Source organism: Canis lupus, chromosome 16 (genome assembly GCF_003254725.2).
Source record: "Canis lupus dingo isolate Sandy chromosome 16, ASM325472v2, whole genome shotgun sequence".
NCBI lineage: Eukaryota > Metazoa > Chordata > Mammalia > Carnivora > Canidae > Canis > Canis lupus.
The window spans coordinates 27,362,641-27,384,491 of NC_064258.1; the positions used below are offsets into that span (position 1 = coordinate 27,362,641).

The 21,851-nt window shown below is 34.6% G+C and overlaps 1 protein-coding gene across 13 annotated transcripts in view; it reads right to left on the reverse strand.

The window, feature by feature from the left end:
- The window catches only part of ADAM32 (ADAM metallopeptidase domain 32), a 182,315-nt gene that overhangs the window by 152,331 nt on the left and 8,133 nt on the right, over positions 1-21,851 (reverse strand). For 12 of the 13 annotated variants that reach the window (XR_007402624.1, XR_003130885.3, XR_007402626.1 and 9 more), the window contains exons 2-6: positions 20,011-20,090; positions 12,620-12,681; positions 9,998-10,073; positions 7,733-7,809; positions 6,324-6,486 (exon numbers count right to left, since the gene is read on the reverse strand). Coding sequence is in view for 9 of the 13 variants with exons in the window: in XM_025434901.3 (XP_025290686.1) it covers positions 6,324-6,486; positions 7,733-7,809; positions 9,998-10,073; positions 12,620-12,681; positions 20,011-20,090 (458 nt within the window). In the remaining 4 variants the exon portion in view is untranslated. The remainder of the gene's footprint in view (positions 1-6,323; positions 6,487-7,732; positions 7,810-9,997; positions 10,074-12,619; positions 12,682-20,010; positions 20,091-21,851) is intronic. The other variant, XM_025434814.3, reaches the window with a different exon arrangement.

Sequence of the window (21,851 nt, forward strand, 5' to 3'; positions counted from 1 at the left end):
CATAGAAGACAAGTTGATAGCAAAGAGGGAAACTGAGGAAAAAAGAGGCAAACAATTAAAAGACCATGAAGATAGATTAAGGGAAATAAACGACAGCCTGAGGAAGAAAAACCTACGTTTAATTGGTGTTCCCGAGGGTGCCGAAAGGGCCAGAGGGCCAGAATATGTATTTGAACAAATTCTAGCTGAAAACTTTCCTAATCTGGGAAGGGAAACAGGCATTCAGATCCAGGAAATAGAGAGATCCCCCCCTAAAATCAATAAAAACCGTTCAACACCTCGACATTTAATAGTGAAGCTTGCAAATTCCAAAGATAAAGAGAAGATCCTTAAGGCAGCAAGAGACAAGAAATCCCTGACTTTTATGGGGAGGAGTATTAGGGTAACAGCAGGCCTCTCCACAGAGACCTGGCAGGCCAGAAAGGGCTGGCAGGATATATTCAGGGTCCTAAATGAGAAGAACATGCAACCAAGAATACTTTATCCAGCAAGGCTCTCATTCAAAATGTAAGGAGAGATAAAGAGCTTCCAAGACAGGCAGCAACTAAAAGAATATGTGACCTCCAAACCAGCTCTGCAAGAAATTTTAAGGGGGACTCTTAAAATTCCCCTTTAAGAAGAAGTTCAGTGGAACAGTCCACAAAAACAAGGACTGAATAGTTATCATGATGACACTAAATTCATATCTCTCAATAGTAACTCTGAATGTGAACGGGCTTAATGACCCCATCAAAAGGCGCAGGGTTTCAGACTGGATAAAAAAGCAGGACCCATCTATTTGCTGTCTACAAGAGACTCATTTTAGACAGAGGGACACCTACAGCCTGAAAATAAAAGGTTGGAGAACCATTTACCATTCGAATGGTCCTCAAAAGAAAGCAGGGGTAGCCATCCTTATATCAGATAAACTAAAATTTACCACAAAGACTGTAGTGAGAGATGAAGAGGGACACTATATCATACTTAAAGGATCTATTCAACAAGAGGACTTAACAATCCTCAATATGTATGCCCCGAATGTGGGAGCTGCCAAATATATAAATCAATTATTAACCAAAGTGAAGAAATACTTAGATAATAATACACTTATACTTGGTGACTTCAATCTAGCTCTTTCTATACTCGATAGGTCTTCTAAGCACAACATCTCCAAAGAAACGAGAGCTTTAAATGATACACTGACCAGATGGATTTCACAGATATCTACAGAACTTTACATCCAAATGCAACTGAATACACATTCTTCTCAAGTGCACATGGAACTTTCTCCAGAATAGACCACATATTGGGTCACAAATCGGGTCTGAACCGATACCAAAAGATTGGGATCGTCCCCTGCATATTCTCAGACCATAATGCCTTGAAATTAGAACTAAATCACAACAAGAAGTTTGGAAGGACCTCAAACACGTGGAGGTTAAGGACCAGCCTGCTAAAAGATGAAAGAGTCAACCAGGAAATTAAGGAAGAATTAAAAAGATTCATGGAAACTAATGAGAATGAAGATACAACCATCCAAAATCTTTGGGATGCAGCAAAAGCAGTCCTAAGGGGGAAATACATCGCAATACAAGCATCCATTCAAAAACTGGAAAGAACTCAAATACAAAAGCTAACCTTACACCTAAAGGAGCTAGAGAAAAAACAGCAAATAGATCCTACACCCAAGAGAAGAAGGGAGTTAATAAAGATTCGAGCAGAACTCAACGAAATCGAGACCAGAAGAACTGTGGAACAGATCAACAGAACCAGGAGTTGGTTCTTTGAAAGAATTAATAAGATAGATAAACCATTAGCCAGCCTTATTAAAAAGAAGAGAGAGAAGACTCAAATTAATAAAATCATGAATGAGAAAGGAGAGATCACTACCAACACCAAGGAAATACAAACGATTTTAAAAACATATTATGAACAGCTATACGCCAATAAATTAGGTAATCTAGGAGAAATGGACGCATTCCTGGAAAGCCACAAACTACCAAAACTGGAACAGGAAGAAATAGAAAACCTGAACAGGCCAATAACCAGGGAGGAAATTGAAGCAGTCATCAAAAACCTCCCAAGACACAAGAGTCCAGGGCCAGATGGCTTCCCAGGGGAATTTTATCAAACGTTTAAAGAAGAAACCATACCTATTCTCCTAAAGCTGTTTGGAAAGATAGAAAGAGATGGAGTACTTCCAAATTCGTTCTATGAGGCCAGCATCACCTTAATTCCAAAACCAGACAAAGACCCCACCAAAAAGGAGAATTACAGACCAATATCCCTGATGAACACGGATGCAAAAATTCTCAACAAGATATTGGCCAATAGGATCCAACAGTACATTAAGAAAATTATTCACCATGACCAAGTAGGATTTATCCCTGGGACACAAGGCTGGTTCAACACCCGTAAGACAATCAATGTGATTCATCATATCAGCAAGAGAAAAACCAAGAACCATATGATCCTCTCATTAGATGCAGAAAAAGCATTTGACAAAATACAGCATCCATTCCTGATCAAAACTCTTCAGAGTGTAGGGATAGAGGGAACATTCCTCGACATCTTAAAAGCCATCTATGGAAAGCCCACAGCAAATATCATTCTCAATGGGGAAGCACTGGGAGCCTTTCCACTAAGATCAGGAACAAGACAGGGATGTCCACTCTCACCACTGCTGTTCAACATAGTACTGGAAGTCCTAGCCTCAGCAATCAGACAACAAAAAGACATTAAAGGCATTCAAATTGGCAAAGAAGAAGTCAAACTCTCCCTCTTCGCCGATGACATGATACTCTACATAGAAAACCCAAAAGTTTCCACCCCAAGATTGCTAGAACTCATACAGCAATTCGGTAGCGTGGCAGGATACAAAATCAATGCCCAGAAATCAGTGGCATTTCTATACACTAACAATGAGACTGAAGAAAGAGAAATTAAGGAGTCAATCCCATTTACAATTGCACCCAAAAGCATAAGATACCTAGGAATAAACCTAATCAAAGATGTAAAGGATCAGGGATCCCTGGGTGGCGCAGTGGTTTGGCGCCTGCCTTTGGCCCAGGGAGCGATCCTGGAGACCCGGGATCGAATCCCACATCAGGCTCCTGGTGCATGGAGCCTGCTTCTCCCTCTGCCTATGTCTCTGCCTCTCTCTCTCTCTGTGACTATCATAAATAAATAAATAAAAATTAAAAAAAATTTTAAAAAAAGATGTAAAGGATCTATACCCTCAAAACTATAGAACACTTCTGAAAGAAATTGAGGAAGACACAAAGAGATGGAAAAATATTCCATGCTCATGGATTGACAGAATTAATATTGTGAAAATGTCAATGTTACCCAGGGCAATATACACGTTTAATGCAATCCATATCAAAATACCATGGACTTTCTTCAGAGAGTTAGAACAAATTATTTTAAGATTTGTGTGGAATCAGAAAAGACCCCGAATAGCCAGGGGAATTTTAAAAAAGAAAACCATATCTGGGGGCATCACAATGCCAGATTTCAGGCTGTACTACAAAGCTGTGGTCATCAAGACAGTGTGGTACTGGCACAAAAACAGACACATAGATCAGTGGAACAGAATAGAGAATCCAGAAGTGGACCCTGAACTTTATGGTCAACTAATATTCGATAAAGGAGGAAAGACTATCCATTGGAAGAAAGACAGTCTCTTCAATAAATGGTGCTGGGAAAATTGGACATCCACATGCAGAAGAATGAAACTAGACCACTCTCTTTCACCATACACAAAGATAAACTCAAAATGGATGAAAGATCTAAATGTGAGACAAGATTCCATCAAAATCCTAGAGAAGAACACAGGCAACACCCTTTTTGAACTCGGCCATAGTAACTTCTTGCAAGATACATCCACGAAGGCAAAAGAAACAAAAGCAAAAATGAACTATTGGGACTTCATCAAGATAAGAAGCTTTTGCACAGCAAAGGATACAGTCAACAAAACTCAAAGACAACCTACAGAATGGGAGAAGATATTTGCAAATGACATATCAGATAAAGGGCTAGTTTCCAAGATCTATAAAGAACTTATTAAACTCAACAGCAAAGAAACAAACAATCCAATCATGAAATGGGCAAAAGACATGAACAGAAATCTCACAGAGGAAGACATAGACGTGGCCAACATGCACATGAGAAAATGCTCTGCATCACTTGCCATCAGGGAAATACAAATCAAAACCACAATGAGATACCACCTCACACCAGTGAGAATGGGGCAAATTAACAAGGCAGGAAACAACAAATGTTGGAGAGGATGCAGAGAAAAGGGAACCCTCTTACACTGTTGGTGGGAATGTGAACTGGTGCAGCCACTCTGGAAGACTGTGTGGAGGTTCCTCAAACAGTTAAAAATAGACCTGCCCTACGACCCAGCAATTGCACTGTTGGGGATTTACCCCAAAGATACAAATGCAATGAAATGCCGGGACACCTGCACCCCGATGTTTCTAGCAGCAATGGCCACGATAGCCAAACTGTGGAAGGAGCCTCGGTGTCCAACGAAAGATGAATGGATAAAGAAGATGTGGTTTATGTATACAATGGAATATTACTCAGCCATTAGAAAAGACAAATACCCACCATTTGCTTCAACGTGGATGGAACTGGAGGGTATTATGCTGAGTGAAGTAAGTCAGTTGGAGAAGGACAAACATTATATGTTCTCATTCATTTGGGGAATATAAATAATAGTGAAAGGGAATATAAGGGAAGGGAGAAGAAATGTGTGGGAAATATCAGAAAGGGAGACAGAACGTAAAGACTGCTAACTCTGGGAAACGAACTAGGGGTGGTAGAAGGGGAGGAGGGCGGGCGGTGGGAGTGAATGGGTGATGGGCACTGGGGGTTATTCTGTATGTTAGTAAATTGAACACCAATAAAAAATAAATTTAAAAAAAATTTAGAGAGAGAAAAAAAAAAGGTTTTCCACAACAAAGGAAATGGTTAATAAAGCTAAAAGGCAACCTACAGAATGGAAGGAGATATTTGCAAATGTCTAATCAGATAAAGGGCTAGTATCCAAAACCTGGAAGAACTTATCATACTCAACACTCAAAAAACAAATAATCAAGAAATGGGCAAAAGACATGAACAGACATTTCTCCAAAGACATACAAATGGCCAACAGACACATGAAACAATGCTCAACATCACTTGGCATCAGGGAAATACCAATCAAATCCATGAGATACCACCTCACATCTGTCAGAATGGCTAAAATGAACTCAGGAAACAACAGATGTTGGCGAGGATGTGGGGAATGGGGAACCCTCTTATACTATTGGTGGAAATGCAAACTCGTGCAGCCACTCTGGAAAATAGCATGGAGGTTCCTCAGAAAGTTAAAAATAGAGCTACCCTATGACCCAAAAAATGCATCCAATGGATACAAACAGTGAATCAAAGGGACACATACACTGCAATGTTTATAGCAACTGTGTCCACAATAGACAAAATATGGAAAGAGCCCAGATGTCCATCGACAGATGAATGGATAAAGAAGATGGAATATTACTCAGCCATTGAAAAGAATGAAATCTCGACATTTGCGATGACATGGATGGAACTACAGGGTATTATGCTAAGTGAAATAAGTCAGTCAGAGATAAATACCATATGATTTCACTCATAGCAGAATTTAAGAAACAAAACAGATGAACATAGGGGAAGGGAAGGAAAAATAAAATAAGATGAAAACAGAGAGGGAGGCAAACTTTAAGATATACTGAACTCTAGGAAACAAACTGAGGGTTACTGGAGAGGAGGGGGGTAAGTGGGTGATGGGCATTAAGGAGGGCACTTGATATAGTGAGCACTGGGTGTTATATGCAACTGATGAATCACTAAATTGTATCCCAGTAACTAATTTTTTTTAAAAACTCCCCCTGAATCAAAAGAAGATATGCTGAGCTTTATTTAAATACAAAAAAGAATAAAATTTGACTACAGTTGAAAAAAATAGTGCCTGTAAATAACTTCCAGTATAGACACAAAGTAGGAATTTAGTTTCTTCAATTCAATTCAATTTACATTGAATGTACACTATTTTTAAAAAGTTAGAAGTACATAACAAAATGAGAATTTTAATAAAAATGTGTCATAAAAAAGTAGATGATCAAATGATGCAAGGAGGAGAAGGCAATGTACAGTTCAAAGGAAATTGTAACATTAAGAAAAGATGAGGATGTTCTGAAGGAAAGGCTATTTGCTAGTTACACAGTTTTATACAGTTAATATAAATCTGTTATGCATAAATTAAGTAAGGGCAATAATTGCCCTAAAATTGGTAATAAAACACACAAACTCACCTTTTCACTTACAAAAATGTTATAGTCCACTTTGTTTTGTTCTTCTATGCCTTGCTTATCTTCAGTGTTTTCATTCCTTAATTTATAAAGAAGATGTTGATATTCAACTGCAGATTCCAAAGGCTCGATTCCATAAGAAACATTTTCAAATTGCAGTATTCCTCTGTAAGATTAAGGATAAAAATATAAGTGCTTTTAATCAATTCTGTATTATAAAACTCTGACAGAATCCAAAAGAGGGAGAAGGAAGAAGAGGATAAAGGACATTTTCGAGCTCAATATTTTGACCCAAACTCTTTACATTTTGGAGATAATTTTGAAGAAACAAAAGATCTTCTGCAATCCACAAAATTAACTTTCCATTTGTTTCTCTATATAGTTTTAAATGCAGCAGAAATTATGTAATCCATTGCCACGTGTATAAGTATACAACATTATGGTGATCAAGGAGTTCCCTGCCCTCTAAGTCAGTGACTTAATGAAACCAATAGCAACTAGAAATCTTAATGAATTTCTCTCTGGATGTTACTGCTTTTGAGAAATGCTCACATTGCTTATAATAACAAAAGTATATGTAACAAGTAAAATTTTATTTATAAAAATAAAGTTTAGCAGTAATTATGAAAAGGCATGTATTATTAATTCTTTATGTACAGAGTCTGAATAAGAAATAAAAAGCAAGGCTTTTAAAGAGTAAATAACTTTTATAACTATTCTTCTCTGAATACAGGTTACAATTCAATGGGCTACTTCCCAAAACCAAATTTCGGAGTTCCACATAACAAGCACCAAGGAACACTTATTTGTTAAAATAAGGATCCTCTACTACGAAAATGAGGATGAAGAATTTCCTAACAGACTAGACAATTCTAGGTACTAAGAAGGAAACCCTACCATTGTTAACAAGCATTAAGAGTGTGATATTACTAGAAAAATGTGTACTATATTAGTAATTATCTGTTTATACAGAATTTGCCTCCTCTCCTGAAAGTGATTTTCCTTGAAAAAAAAAAAAAAAAAAAAGTCTGCCTGCCTTGTTTATCTTTATTTCTCTTTATATCTCCAAATGCTAGGCCAGTAGGTGACACATGGTATGTACAAAAAATATCCATTTGCTGAAAAAATAAGCTATCCTAAACAGCTCCTCCAACTTGCTGTAGTCATTTAAATTCATTTCTGTAGCTAAGAAAGAATAAGATACAGCAGAATGAGGAGACTAGGAAATCTAAACCTTCAAGGTTAGAAACGTCTCTGGTCAGCAAAGAAAGTGTTCAGAGGAGGATACCACTGCCTTATCTCCACATGGGAATCCTCTTGAAGCTCCAAACTGAATATAAATATAACAAATTCACTGCCACCAAATATCATTAACTACAACGTTCATGTATCACTGACAGAAGATAAATAACCTTAATCCAGAGCATGTGCTGAGCGTGACAACAGAATTCGGATAGCCTTCAATATGTCCCTGGTAGTAGCACTGAGCCTAGGAAAGAAAAAAAGGAAGTGGTTATTTAAGATTGACAGAACTGCCTAATGATTTCTTATTTTTATACTTGCTAGAACTTTCTGAATGTTTTCACAGGCTACACAGTTTATATATCAGTATGAATAAAGTGACATTCATGAAAAGTTTCCCTATATTTGTCACATTCACTATATTAGCTACTTTTCTGATTAATATTTGGGATTATCATTTTATATCCTGCTTCCAAAGTATTATCCCATATTTTAGGTTAAATGGTTTTCTAATACATAAATTTATGTCATCGATTAAAAGATAAAGGTTATTAATCTGGATTACTTTAAAAATCTAATATTCTTCTAAAAAGAAACACCTAAAAATTAAGGGTGCAGGAAAATTAAAGAACTAGAAAATGAAACACCATATCAACACAAACTTAAAATGATTCTGAAGCTATCCTAATACAGGAAATGAAGACTTTAAAATAAGAAGAATTACTAATGATAGAGACATTTTATAATGAAAAGAGTTTCAACTGATCAGGAAGATATGATATTCCAAATTTGAATTCACTTACTACATAGTTTCAAAACATAAGAGCTCAAATTGAAAGGATAATAAAAATAGAGAAATGCATAATCATAATAGAAGATACATTTCTGTAACTGATAAATCATGCATTCAGAATCTACAGATTTGAAGAGCATATTAGCAACTTAATATAGGTAGAATAAAAACCTTAGAATGCACTTTCTTTTTAAAAAACATGGAACATTTACAAAAATGAAACCATGTTCTGGGCCATGAAGCAAGACAAGAAATTTTAAAGAACTTGAATCATACAAAGTTTGGTCTCTGACCACAGTAGAATTAAGCTAGAGATATAGCAAACATCATCACAGGAAGGAAAAAAGGAGAGGAGGAAGATTATGTAATTTCCAAAATTCAGTAGTGCTATAAATTTTGGTGGTAATCAATATAAGATTTCTTATTAACACACTGCTTTATACTGCAACTACGGGGAGGAAGAAAGAGCAAGGAAATTTATAGTCCTATCCAATAAAAGTGAAGCAACTTGGTATTCAAATTCAATCTTTCAACAAATTTTTGTCATGCTAACTATGTGCCAGGCATTTTTCTAGGCACTGGAGATACATCAGTGAATAAAATAGACTAAAATAAAATCCCTGACCTCGTGAAGATTATATTGAGAATGGGGAAACAGAAAATAAATAGATGGCACATCGTATATTGATAACCACCATAGAGAAAAACAAAACAAAGAGCACACTAAGGGTTAAGAGTGAAATTTAAGAAGTTAGAAGAAGTTAAATAGTCAGGGACTAATACGGTAATTTTAAGCAAAGACCTTAAGGAAAGGGAATCTTGGAAAAGAGCAAGCATCTAGATCAGAAAAAATAGAAAGTGCAACATCTTGAAGGGAGAACATGTCTGGTCTGTTGAAGAACAGCAAGAAGACCAATGTAGCTGGACCAGAATGAGCAAAGTAGACAGTATAAGAAGTGAGGTCAGTCAGATAAAGAGGACTAGTTTGTATATAGGCTGCTGGATATTGAAATGACTTTGATTTTCACTTTGTGAACAAGTCAATCACCATGGAGGATTCCGAGCACAGAAATGACATAATGTGCCTAGGCTTTGAGAGGATTGATCTGTTTGTCATGTTGAAAATCAACTGAGGGGATGGGCAAGGTATAGAAACAAGGAGATTAGTCAGTAAGTTATAGCAATAATCTAAGCATTTACTTGGAAAAGAGTGCTATCAGTGGATTGAGACAAAGAAGAAGGTGAATCTGGCTATATATAATTTAAAGGGTAAGGTCAATAAGATTTATTGATGGATGGAATGGGGGTTAAAAAAAAGGTTTAAAATGTATGATTTTGTATCCAGCAATATTTATGTTTGCTTTTATTAGTCTTTAATTTTATTCATTTATTCAACAAAATATAAATAAACTAATTAATTAATTAAATGGTGTCTATGTTCTATGCAGAGAGGAAGCGTTTAGTCCATCTAGTTTGTCTTTAATTTGCCAAGACTTCAGAAAAGGCTAATAATGAAGGAAATGAGACAATAAATGAATACTTAAATTTATCCCCTATGAATACAGTGTTCTGTATTAGGAAAACATTTATTCAATGTAAAAAAGGTTTAAAAAATTTGTAAAATATAGAACTTAAATCTTACCTGAATATCTGAAGGATGAGAATTCACAGACCCTTGATTATATAAATAAACCATAAAATTATGTGCTAAAAAAAACCTGAATATAAAAAAGAAAGAATATTAAGTTATTCTTTTTTTTAAAGTTATTCTTTTTGAAACATACAAAGCAGTGCTCAGCAAACTAACACCTTCAAGCCAAATCTGACCTATTCTGTCTTTGTAAATAAAGTTTTATTGGAACACAGTTACATCCATTAATTTATGTATGGCCCATGGCTGTTTTCAAGCTACAGTAGCAGAATTGAGTTATTTTAATAGTGATAATATGGTCCTCAAAGCCTGAAATATTTACTATCTGGGCCTTTATAATAAGTCTGCAAATCCAACAAAAGGAGTATTTTCTTTTGACATATAATAATTTATATTCAAAGCAATACATACTCAAAATAATTTTCCTATTTTAATGAACTCCTTTATTTTTTATTTTAATTAACTCCTTTAAAATAAGAAAAGACTACAAGATGAGAAAAAAGGCATTTAAAAAAATTTTTTTATGTAATGAATTTTTTTTTAAGATTTTATTTATTTATTCATGAGAGACACAACACAGAGAGAGAGAGAAAGAGAGAGGCAGAGACACAGGCAGAGGGAGAAGCAGGCTCCATGCAGGGAGACTGATGTGGGACTGGATCCCGGGTCCCTAGGATCACATCCTGGGCTGATGGCGGTGCTAAACCGCTGAGCCACCTGGGCTTCCCGGCATTTTAAAATTTACAAAGATATGAACTAGATGTAGGATTATGAAAGTTTACCATTTTCTCATTCTTTCAAAGTTTCACTAGCATGCATATATATTTCCTTTATAATGAAGTAGAAGGGTATTGTGTAAAAGTCATATTAATCTGAATGTAGATACTGAAACTACAAGTCCAAGTTTTAACCTTCTCTGGTATCATTGCCTTTACTTATTATCCTACTCCAGGTATGTTTCCTCAACTCATGGTCACTCCTCAATCCAATGTAGCATAATTAGATCACCCAGGACTAGCTAGTTGAGAATCCTCCACTAAAAGTGATTTCATATTGTCAAATCCACAAGAGTTTGAAATCAAGTAAAACTACTCTGACACATATGTAACTGTTGACCCCGCTTCCCTTCTTTAAATCATCTACTCTTCATTTCAATGACACCATTTCCACCTGGATTCCCTAATATCTTTCTGTATACTTTTATGAGTCCTACTGGTCTGAGTCCTTGCTTCTTCCTTTACGTGCTCCCATGGCATTCAATTCTGGGTTGTTTTTGCTTCTCACCTCTGATATTCACTCCTACCTCTACAGATTTATCTTGTTCATTTCTGGTGCTTCATTTATACCTATATAAATAGGTGGCACACTCATATTCTAAATTGAATCTATCAACTGGACATTTCTCTTGAGATATCCCACAAGCACTTCATATTTAACATTTTTTAAACTGAGCCTATATTTTTCCCGACTCAGATCTGTTTCCCTTCTCCTTCACTGCCACACCAAATCTCTACCACTATATTCAATGTTAGCTCATTTTTTCCTGCCACCTCAGTATATACCTCAAAGTTGTAAATAATTTCCTAATTATCATTATGCTATCATAATCATTATGCAAGTAATTTCTCAAAAAATTGCACACATGCTCTACAACCATCTACTAAATTCCAGTTCCTATAATTTTTACCACCAGTTCAAATGTAATGTGAGTTCTCTCACTTTCCCACTTATATACTTGAAAAGATCTTTGAGTTGTCATTTACCATATTCTTCTTCCCTTCTGTCTAAAAGAGTAGGTTAATTCTTCTTTTACTCAATGCTATACTTTGGCAGTTTACACAATGAATCACTTTGTTTATATATATCTCTCTAAGAAACTTCCACTCAGCCAATAAACTTTGTTTCTTCTTTCTTAAGCAGTCATCTGTACCTGTTTCTTCTTTTTCTGCCAAACATTTTTGAAAATATTTACAACTTACTACCTTAAGTTTCTCACAATCCACCTCTCCCTAATACCATACAGTATATTTCTATAACCAAAATTTAACTGAAACTATCCTATTGAAAGTCAAAAATTAATTCTAAGCCATCTTTTCTCTACATGAGAGAAAATTTTCATGGCTTCTCGGTTTCCATGATAGAATTAAACCCTACAGAAAGTTATTTCAATTATGTTCTCAATTCCCTGAAGGACAGCACACGCTAGCACTATTTTCCATAAACTATACACCAGCTCACACAAGTGTATAATCTCATTCCATATTAAATTCCTTAGTCCAGGCCTGTCTTCCTGATCAAACCCTGATATACTTACAGACTTAAAACTTCTTATTCCAACATTCTGCCCTGATTATATAGGTCCTTCTAGTTTTTTCAACAACAAAATCTTATAATCTTCTTATTTTTTTCTATTCCTAACCCCTCTATTCACAAAAGACCACTTGAGGCATTAGAACCAAAAATTTAAGTAATTCACAGGAAAGCATCTGTTTTTCTGAAACAACTAAAATGTTTACTAACAACTAAATTAATTATTTTTAACACTCCATTTTTATTATAAGTAAAAACATATCAATAAAATTAAATACAAAACTAAATGAATAAAAAAATTACCTTTGCTTAAGGTGTATAGTGTACGGCTTCTCATCTGTTGTAATAATATAGGATATCTGTTCCTAGAGAATCCAGAACAACTGAGATGAAGATCAATGTAATAGCAGCAAAACAATTTTACATCAATAAATTCCTCCAATCTCTAAAATGTCTTGATGAAAATGTCTCAGAATACATGTGATTTAAAATTTGCAACAGTATATCAAAAATTATAACACGTATTTATTACATATGTATATATATGTATTTATTATATAATCCATTCTTACTATTTCCACAAAAATAAGCCTAACCTAAGGATTTATAAAGGATTAGAAATCTATATATAATTGAATTTTAAGTTCTTCTGTAATTAGAGACCACGTGCTATGCTATAATGTCCCTTTATGTAGCATCTTTGGGATAATAAGGTATCCTATGTATCAGCAAAGCTTATCCTATCAGGCACAAAAGATATTTAACTGTTTTCTTAAAATGTATCACCTGCTTCCTGTATTTTTAAATAGAAGATTCTTAAAAAAATAAATAAATAAAAATAAAAATAAATAAAATAAAAAAAAAGAAGATTCTTGAACAAAATTTGGTATTGTTTTTGACTCTACCATTACTATCCTCAAGTTAAAACATGGATAATAGTAAGTTGTAATATCACTAAGTTACTGAACCTGAGTATTTTATCCAGCCAAAGAGAATATATAAAAATCAAGAATTAGAGCATCGCTAAAAAGAAAACTTATTTAAAATATATTACAACCAAAATGATACAAATACCAAAACACAGAAAAAGATAAGCCTTCCAGGATCTGTGACTGTCAGCCATGCCAACCCACAAAAACCCCAAAAGGGGCAGCAGAGAGAGAGCCTGGTAGTTTGGGATCCCTGCAACTCCAACAAACAGACTGGGGGTAAACATCTCGTCTGACTGCAGGCCCTGCCCATCAAAGAAAATTTCTCTGGGGACAACACAGGGACAGCACCCTGCAGGGCACGGAGACTGCAGTTCTGACAAACATCTGGTCTGACTCAATTCAAGTCCAAGGAGGACCTAGACTGGCCCCTTAATAACACAGGGACCAAACATTGCCCACAAAAGGCAAAGAGAGCCATTACAGACAATTGGACCAAAGGCAAACACGTCTCAATCACAACATTAGGACACATGTAACACAAATAAGAAAACAGTTACATAACAAGGGAAATCTCATAAGGCTATCAACTGACTTATCACCAGAAACTGCAGGCTGAAAGAGACTGGCATGATATATTCAAAGTGTTAAAAGGAAGAAAATCTGCAGCCAAGAATAGTCTATCCATCAAGGATATCACACAGAAGGAGAGACCAAGAGTTTCCCAGATGAACAAATGTTAAAGGAATCCATCATGACTAAATCAGCCTTAAAAGAAATGGTAAAGAAAATACTTTGCCTGGAAAGGAAAAGACCGAAAGCAAGAGTAAGGAGATGCACAGGTGGCTCAGTGGTTAAACAACTGCCTTTGGTGAGCCCAGAGTCCCTGGGATCGAGTCCTGAATTGGGCTTCCTGCATGGAGCCTGCTTCTCCCTCTGCTTATGTCTCTGCCTCTCTCTTTCTCTCTGTGTATCTATCATGAATAAATAAATACAATCTTAACAAAAACAAAAAGCAAAAACAAAAGCAAGAGTAGGAAAAGTAGGAAAGAAAAAAATTTCACAGGTACATATAAACATAATAAAAGTAGTAGATCGATCACTTCTAAAACCAATGAGAAGATTAAAACACAAAAGCAGTAAAACCAGTCAAAAGACTCAAAATTAAAAAAAGATTCATAACATAAAAAGATGTAAATTATACATCATATATCTAAAATGTGAGGGGAAGGAATAAAAAATTCTGTGCTTTCATGTGTTCAAACTCAAGCAACTATCAACTTAATACAGAACTCCAATAAATATAGGATGTTATATCATGAACCTAATGATAACAACAACACATCAAATATTTATAATAGATATGCAAAAAATAGAAATCCAAGCATTTCACTAAAGACAGCCATCAAACAAGAGAGCAAGAGAAGAACAGAACAGAGAAGAATTACAAAAAAATCTAGAAAACAAGACACAAAATGGCATCAAGTACATAACTATCAATAATTACTTTGAATGTAAATGAACTCCAATCAAAAGGCACAGGGTAACAGAATGGATTAAAAGGCAAGATGTATATACTGCCTATAAGACACTCATTTCACATGTAAAGACACATGCAAATTCAAAGTGAAGGGATGGGAAAACATTTATCATGCAAATGGAAGTGAAAAGAAAGCGAGGGCAGCAATAATTATAGCAGACAAAATAGATTTTAAAACAAAGACTGTAACAAGAGACAAAGGACACTACATAATAATAAAATGAACAGTCCAACAAGGAGATATTACAATTGTAAATATTTATGTACCAAACATGGGAGTACCCAAATGCTTACATAAAGCAACTATTAACATACATTAAGAAAGAAATCAATAATAATAATACAGTAATAGTAGGGTACTTTAACATTCCAATTGTGGGGCACCTGGGTGGCTCACTGGTTAAGTGTCTGCCTTCAGCTCAGGTCCTGATCCCAGGGTACTGGGATCAAGTTTCGCATTGGGCTCCCTACAGGGAGCCCACTTCTCCCTCTGCCTATGTCTCTGCCTCTCTTTGTGTGTCTCTCATGAAAAAATAAATAAAATCTTTTAAAAATTAAAAAAAAAAACATTTGCATCAATTGATATATCACCCAAACACAAAATCAATAAGGAAACAGTGGCTTTAAATGACACATAGGACAAGATGGAAGTAACAGATATGTTCAGAATGTTCCATCCTAAAAAGAGAAGAAGGGACACCTGGGTGGCTCAGTGGTTGAGCGTCTGCCTTTGGCTCAGGGCATGATTCCCGTCCCGGGATCGAGTCCCATATCGGGTTCCCTGCGTGGAGCCTGCTTCTCCTTCTGCCTGTGTCTCTGCCTTTCTGTGTCTCTCATGAATAAATAAATAAAATCTTTAAAAAAAAAAGAGAGAGAGAGAGAGAGAGAGAGAAGAATACACAATCTTTTTAAGTACAATTGAAATATTCTCCAGGAAAGATTATGTTAGGCTATAAAATAGGTTTCAACAATTTCAAAAAGACTGATATCATATCATGCATCATTTCTCACCACAATGCTATGAAACTAGACATCAACTGCAAGAAAAAATCTATAAAGAACATAAATACATGGAGGTTAAACAACATACTACTAAGCAATGAATGGATCAACCAATAAATCAAAGGGGAAATAAAAAAAATATATGGAGACAAATGAAAATGAAAACACAGCAGTCCAAAATCTTTGGAATGCAGCAAAAACTGTTCAAAGAGGAAAGATTTTAGCAATACAGGCCTACCTCAAGAAGTAAGAAAAATTTCCAATTAACAACCTAACTTTATATCTAAAGGAGCTAGAAAAAGAACGATTCTCTTATTGTTTGACAATAGGCCCCAAAATAACAGAAGGAAGGAAATAATAGAGATTAGAGCAGAAATAAATGAAATATAAATTTAAAAAAAAACCAAACAGATCAGTGAAACCAGGAGCTAGTTCTTTAAAAACATAAACAAAATTGATAAACCTTTAGCCAGAATAAAAAAAAAAAGGAACACTGAAATAAACAAAATCAGAAATGAAAGAGGAGAAATAACAACCAACACCACTGAGATACAGAAAAATATTATGAAAAATTTTATGCCAACGAATTGGACAACTTAGAAGAAATGGATAAATTTTTTTTAAAGATTTTATTTATTCATGAAATGGATACATTTCTAAAAACAACCAAATCAGTAATCAAAAAACTCCCAACAAATAAAATTCCAGGACCAGATGACTTCACAGGTGAATTCTAGCAAACATTTAAAGTTAATAGCTATTCTTCTGAAACTACTCCAAAAAGTAAAGAAGAAGGAAATGTTCCAAATTCATTCTGGGGCCAGCACTACCCTAATAACAATACCAGAAAAAGTCACTACAAAAAAAAGAAAACTACAGGCCAATATCTCTGATGAACATACATGTAAAAATGCTCAACAAAATATTAGCAAGACAAATTCAACAATACATTTAAAAAATCACTCATTACAATCAAGTGGAATTTATTTCTGGGTTACAAGGGTGGTTTAATATTCCAAATCCACCAACATAGTATATCACATTGAAAATAGAAAGGATAAATACTATATCATCGTTTAAATAAATGCAAAAAAATGTACTTGACAAAGTACAACAGTCATTCATAATAAAACCCCCAACACAGAAGGTTTACAGGGAACATGCCTCAACATAATAATGAAAAATTAAACATCAACACCTAACATCATACTCAATGATGAAAAATTGAGAGCTTTTCCCCCAACTAAGTTCAGAAACAAGACCCGGATGTCCACTCTTATTACTTTTATTCAACATAGTACTGGAGGTCCTAGCCACAGCAATAAGAAAAGGAAAAGGCATAAAAGGCATTAAAACTGATAAGGAATAAGTAAAACTTTATTTGCAGATGACATGATACCATAGAGAGAAAACCCTAAAGACTATCAAAATATATCAAAATACTACTAGAATAGATAAATGAATTCAGTAGAGTTGCAGGATAAAAAAATCAAAGTACAGAAATCTGTTGCATTTCTAAACACTAATAATAAAGTAGCAGAAGGAGAAATTAAGAAAACAATCCCATTTACAATTATACCTAAATAATAAAATATATAGAAATATAAACTTAACTAAAGAGTTGAAAGACCTGTACTCCGAAAACTATAAAGCAGTGATGAAAAAAACTAAAATAATAGAGACAAATGGAACAATACTCCATGCTCATGAATTGGGAGAATCGATAATGTTAATATTACTATCCAAAGTAATCTATAGATTTAATGCAACACCAGCATTTTTATCACAGTACTAGAACAAATAATCCTAAAATTTGTGTAGAACCACAAAAGACTCTGAATAGCCATAGCAATCTTGAAAAAGAAAAGGAAAGCTGGAGGAATCACAATCCCAGTTTTTAAACTCTACTACAAAGCTGTAGTAATTAAAACAGCATAGTACTGGCACAAATATAAACACATAGATCAACAGAACAGAATAGAGAGCACAGAAATAAGCCTACAACTGTAGGGTCAATTAATCTTTCACAAGCAGGAAAGAATATGCAATGCAAAAAAGACAGTCTCTTCAACATTGGTGCTAAGAAAACTGGACAGCCATATGCAAAAAATGAGACTGGACCACTACCTTACACCATATACAAAAATAGACTCAAAATGGATTAAAGACCTAAATACGATGAGACCTGAATACATAAAACTTCTAGAAGAAAACACAGGCACTAGTCTCTTTGACATCAACTATAGAAACATTTTTCTATATAGGTCTCCTCTGGCAAAAGAAACAAAAGCAAAATTAAACTAGTGGGACTATACCAAAATAAAAAGCTTCTGCACAGCAAAAGGAACAATCAACAAAACAAAAAGACAACCCATCAAGTGGGAGGAGATATTTGCAAATGGTATATCCAATAAGGGGTTAATATCCAAAATGTATAAAGAACTTAACACAACACCAAAAAAACTCAAATAATCCAATTTAAAAATGGGCACTAGACATGAACACACATCTCTCCAAAGAAGACATACAGATGGACAACAGTTGCATGAAAAGATGCTCAACATCACTCACCATCAGAAAATGCAAATCAAAACCACAATGAGATACCAGCTCAGACCAGTCAGAATGGCTAAAATAAAAAACACAAGAAACAACAAGTGTTGGCAAGTAGGTAGAAAAAAAGAACCCCATGCACTGTTGGTAAGAGCCACTGTGGAAAACAGTAGGGAGGTTCCCCAAAAAATTAAGAATGGAATAACCATATGATCCAGTAATTTCACTACTAGGTATTTATCCAAAGAATACAAAAACACTAATTTGAAAAGATATATATGCCCCTATATCTGTTGCAGCATTATTTGTAGTAGCCAAGATATGGAAGGAACCCAAGTGCCCATCGATAGATGAATGGATAAAGATTATGTGATACATATACACAATAGAACATTACTCAGCCATAAAAAAGAATGAAGTCTTGTAATTTGCAATAACATGAATGGATGTAGAAGGTATAAGGCAAAGTGAAATAAGTCAAAGAGAGACAAATACTATATGATTTCGTTCATATATGGAATTAAAGAAACAAAACAAAGAAAAAGAGACAAACAAAAAGCAGACCTTTAAATACAGAGAACAAACCATTGTTTTCCAGAGAGGAGGTGGATGGGAGGGTAGGTGAAACAGGAAGGGTTGATTAAGAGTATACTTACCATGATGAGCAAGGAGAATCACTATATTGTATACTTGAAGCTAATATAACACTGCATGTTAATTATACTGGAATTAAATAAATAAAGAGAACGAAAACAAGAATTCAAAAAGATGTATGTACCTTATGTTTACTGCAGGGCTATTTATAGTAGTCAAGATATGGAAGCAATGTAAGTGTCCATTGATAAATGAATAGGTAAAGAAAATGTGCTGTACACACACACACACACACATCCTAGAATATAGGATGAAATCTTGTCATTTGTGACAACATGCATAGACTGTGAGGGCATTATGCTAAGTGAAATAAATCAGACTGACAAAGACAGAGACCATATGATTTCACTCATATGAGGAATCTAAAAAACAAGTGAAAAAACAAACAAAAAGCAGAACTGGACCTGTAAATACAAAGAACAGACTGATGGTTGCCAGAGGGAAGAGGGTTTAAGGGATGAGCAAACTGCTTGAAGGGGAGTAGAAGATAGAGGCTTTCATTTTTATGGAATAAGTCATGAAAATAAAAGGTATAGGAAGGGAATATGGCCAATGATATTGTAATAGTGTTGTATGGTGACAGATAGTAGCTATACTTGTGGTGAGCATAGCATCATTTATAGAGATGTTGAATTACTATGTTGTACACCCAAAACTAATGTAACATTGTGTGTCAACTACACTTAAAATTAAAATATTTTTTAAAAAGAGATTGTCCTTAACCATTTTGGGAAAAATTATTCTCTTCATCTGAATCATCTAGATATTACTCAGATAAGAATTATCTTCTACATCATTTTTTATTTGAACTTTTAAAACTCTTACCATAAGCAATGACAAATGTTAGACAAAACACAACATTCTGATCTACATATTTGCTTTTACTATAAAAACTTTAAATTCAATGTCAGTAGTAATATTGCATAGTTCTATTCATTCTATAATGGGGTTGATATCTTTAATTGCTATTTTTTAAAATAAAAATTTCATATGATATTGTGAAAAATATTGCTTACATTTTCTACTTCTGAATTACCACTTGTATTTGCTTGGATTTTTTCTGGAACTACAATTTGTAGAAAAGAACTTTGTGAACCTGAAGAAAGATAAAAGGCAATAAGTATGTCTTATATGTGACTAAGTATTTGTTCAAGTTGTTTTGTAGAACTCACTTATGTACATATGAGTCATCACTATGTACTCCTACAAAAATCTTGAAAACACTTACTTTAAAAACAGACAAGATAGTTATGAAAGCCCAAAAAAAGGACTGCACATGGGGACAGGGGCATAGTATTAAACTTACACAGAATTTGCTGCTCCTGAGGAAAACAGAGCAGAGCAAAAAATAATCAAAGATATATTTCAAGAAAATTTTCCTGAAATAAAAGATTTGAAACCATGGACTAGAAAGTACACTGAATTCAGGAATAACTGATAATAATTAAAACAGACATATTCTACTAAAGTTATTGGGTATTTAAGATAAAGATCCTACAGGCTTATGAGAAAAAAGAAAGAAAAAGAAAATCATACTGGGCATTAGGCAGTAAAGCAGGCAAGCTTGAGAATTTTTACATTATCCAACATCAAAAAACTGAAGAACAATGTCTTTATTTTTATAAGTTTTTATTTAAGTTCAAGTTAGTTACATGTTAACATTAGCCTCAGGTGTACAAAAGAGGGATTCAATACTTCCAATCAACACCCAGTGCTATCGCAGCAAGTACAGACTCCTTAGTCCCCATCACCTATTTAACACATGCCTCCTCCCCCCACCTACCTCCCTTCTGGTAACCATCCTCAGAAAGGATCTGTTTCTTGGGTTTGCCTCTCTTTTCCCCCACTTTGCTCATTTGCTTTGTTTTTTTAAATTCCACATAGTGAAATCATATGTTAATCACCTTTCTCTGACAGATTTATATCAGTCAGCATACTACTTACTCTCTAGCTCCATCCATGTTATTGTTAATGACAAGATTTTGTTCTCTTTTTTTATGGATGAGTAATATTTCCTTGTTACTTCTTCTTCTCAGATATTGGGTTAAGGTTAGGGCTTATAGCCAATGTTAGGTTTAGGATTAAGGTTGGGGCCAGGATGAGGGTATGTACCTGGTATCCTATTTAGAGAACTCTCAAGAAGGTTCAATTTAAGGTTAGGTTTATGGTTGGGGGTTAATGTTAGAGTGAAGGTTAGGATTAGGGTTAGATTTTAGGGTAAGTTTAGGGGTTAAGGCTAGGGTTAGGATTTATAGTTAGGGTTAGGGGTTAACAGTTAAGATTGGCATTAGAGGGCTAGGCTAGGGGGTTACTGGGTTTATATTAATTAAAGAAGATGTCACTTGAATGATGGTTTATACACAGTGTAGTTTCAGTGTGAAACACAAGGCTCTTCCCTTATGCTTCTACATATCCATTTACAAACATATATATATATTAATGAAAGAAAATATTACTTGAACAATGTATTATACACAGTGTAGTTTCAATGAAATAAGCACAGGGCTCTTTCCATGCTCCTAACACATGTTTACAAACACTAGTATCTTAATGAAAGAAGGTGTTACATGAAACACATTATACTCCATGCATTTCATTCAAGTAAGAATAGGTCTATCCCCACACGCTTTTACACATACATTTACAAACACACATACATCAATGAAAAAGATACTACTTGAATGATGGTTTACATACAGTGTAGTCCCAATGAGAAGCATATAGCTATCTATGCATATGTATAGAAACTTTAATAGAAAGCTGATACTTGAAAGATTAATTATATGCAGAGTGGTTTCAGAGTGTTAAGTATATGGATATTCCCATATGCTTCTACACATTCCTATAGAAAAGAAAA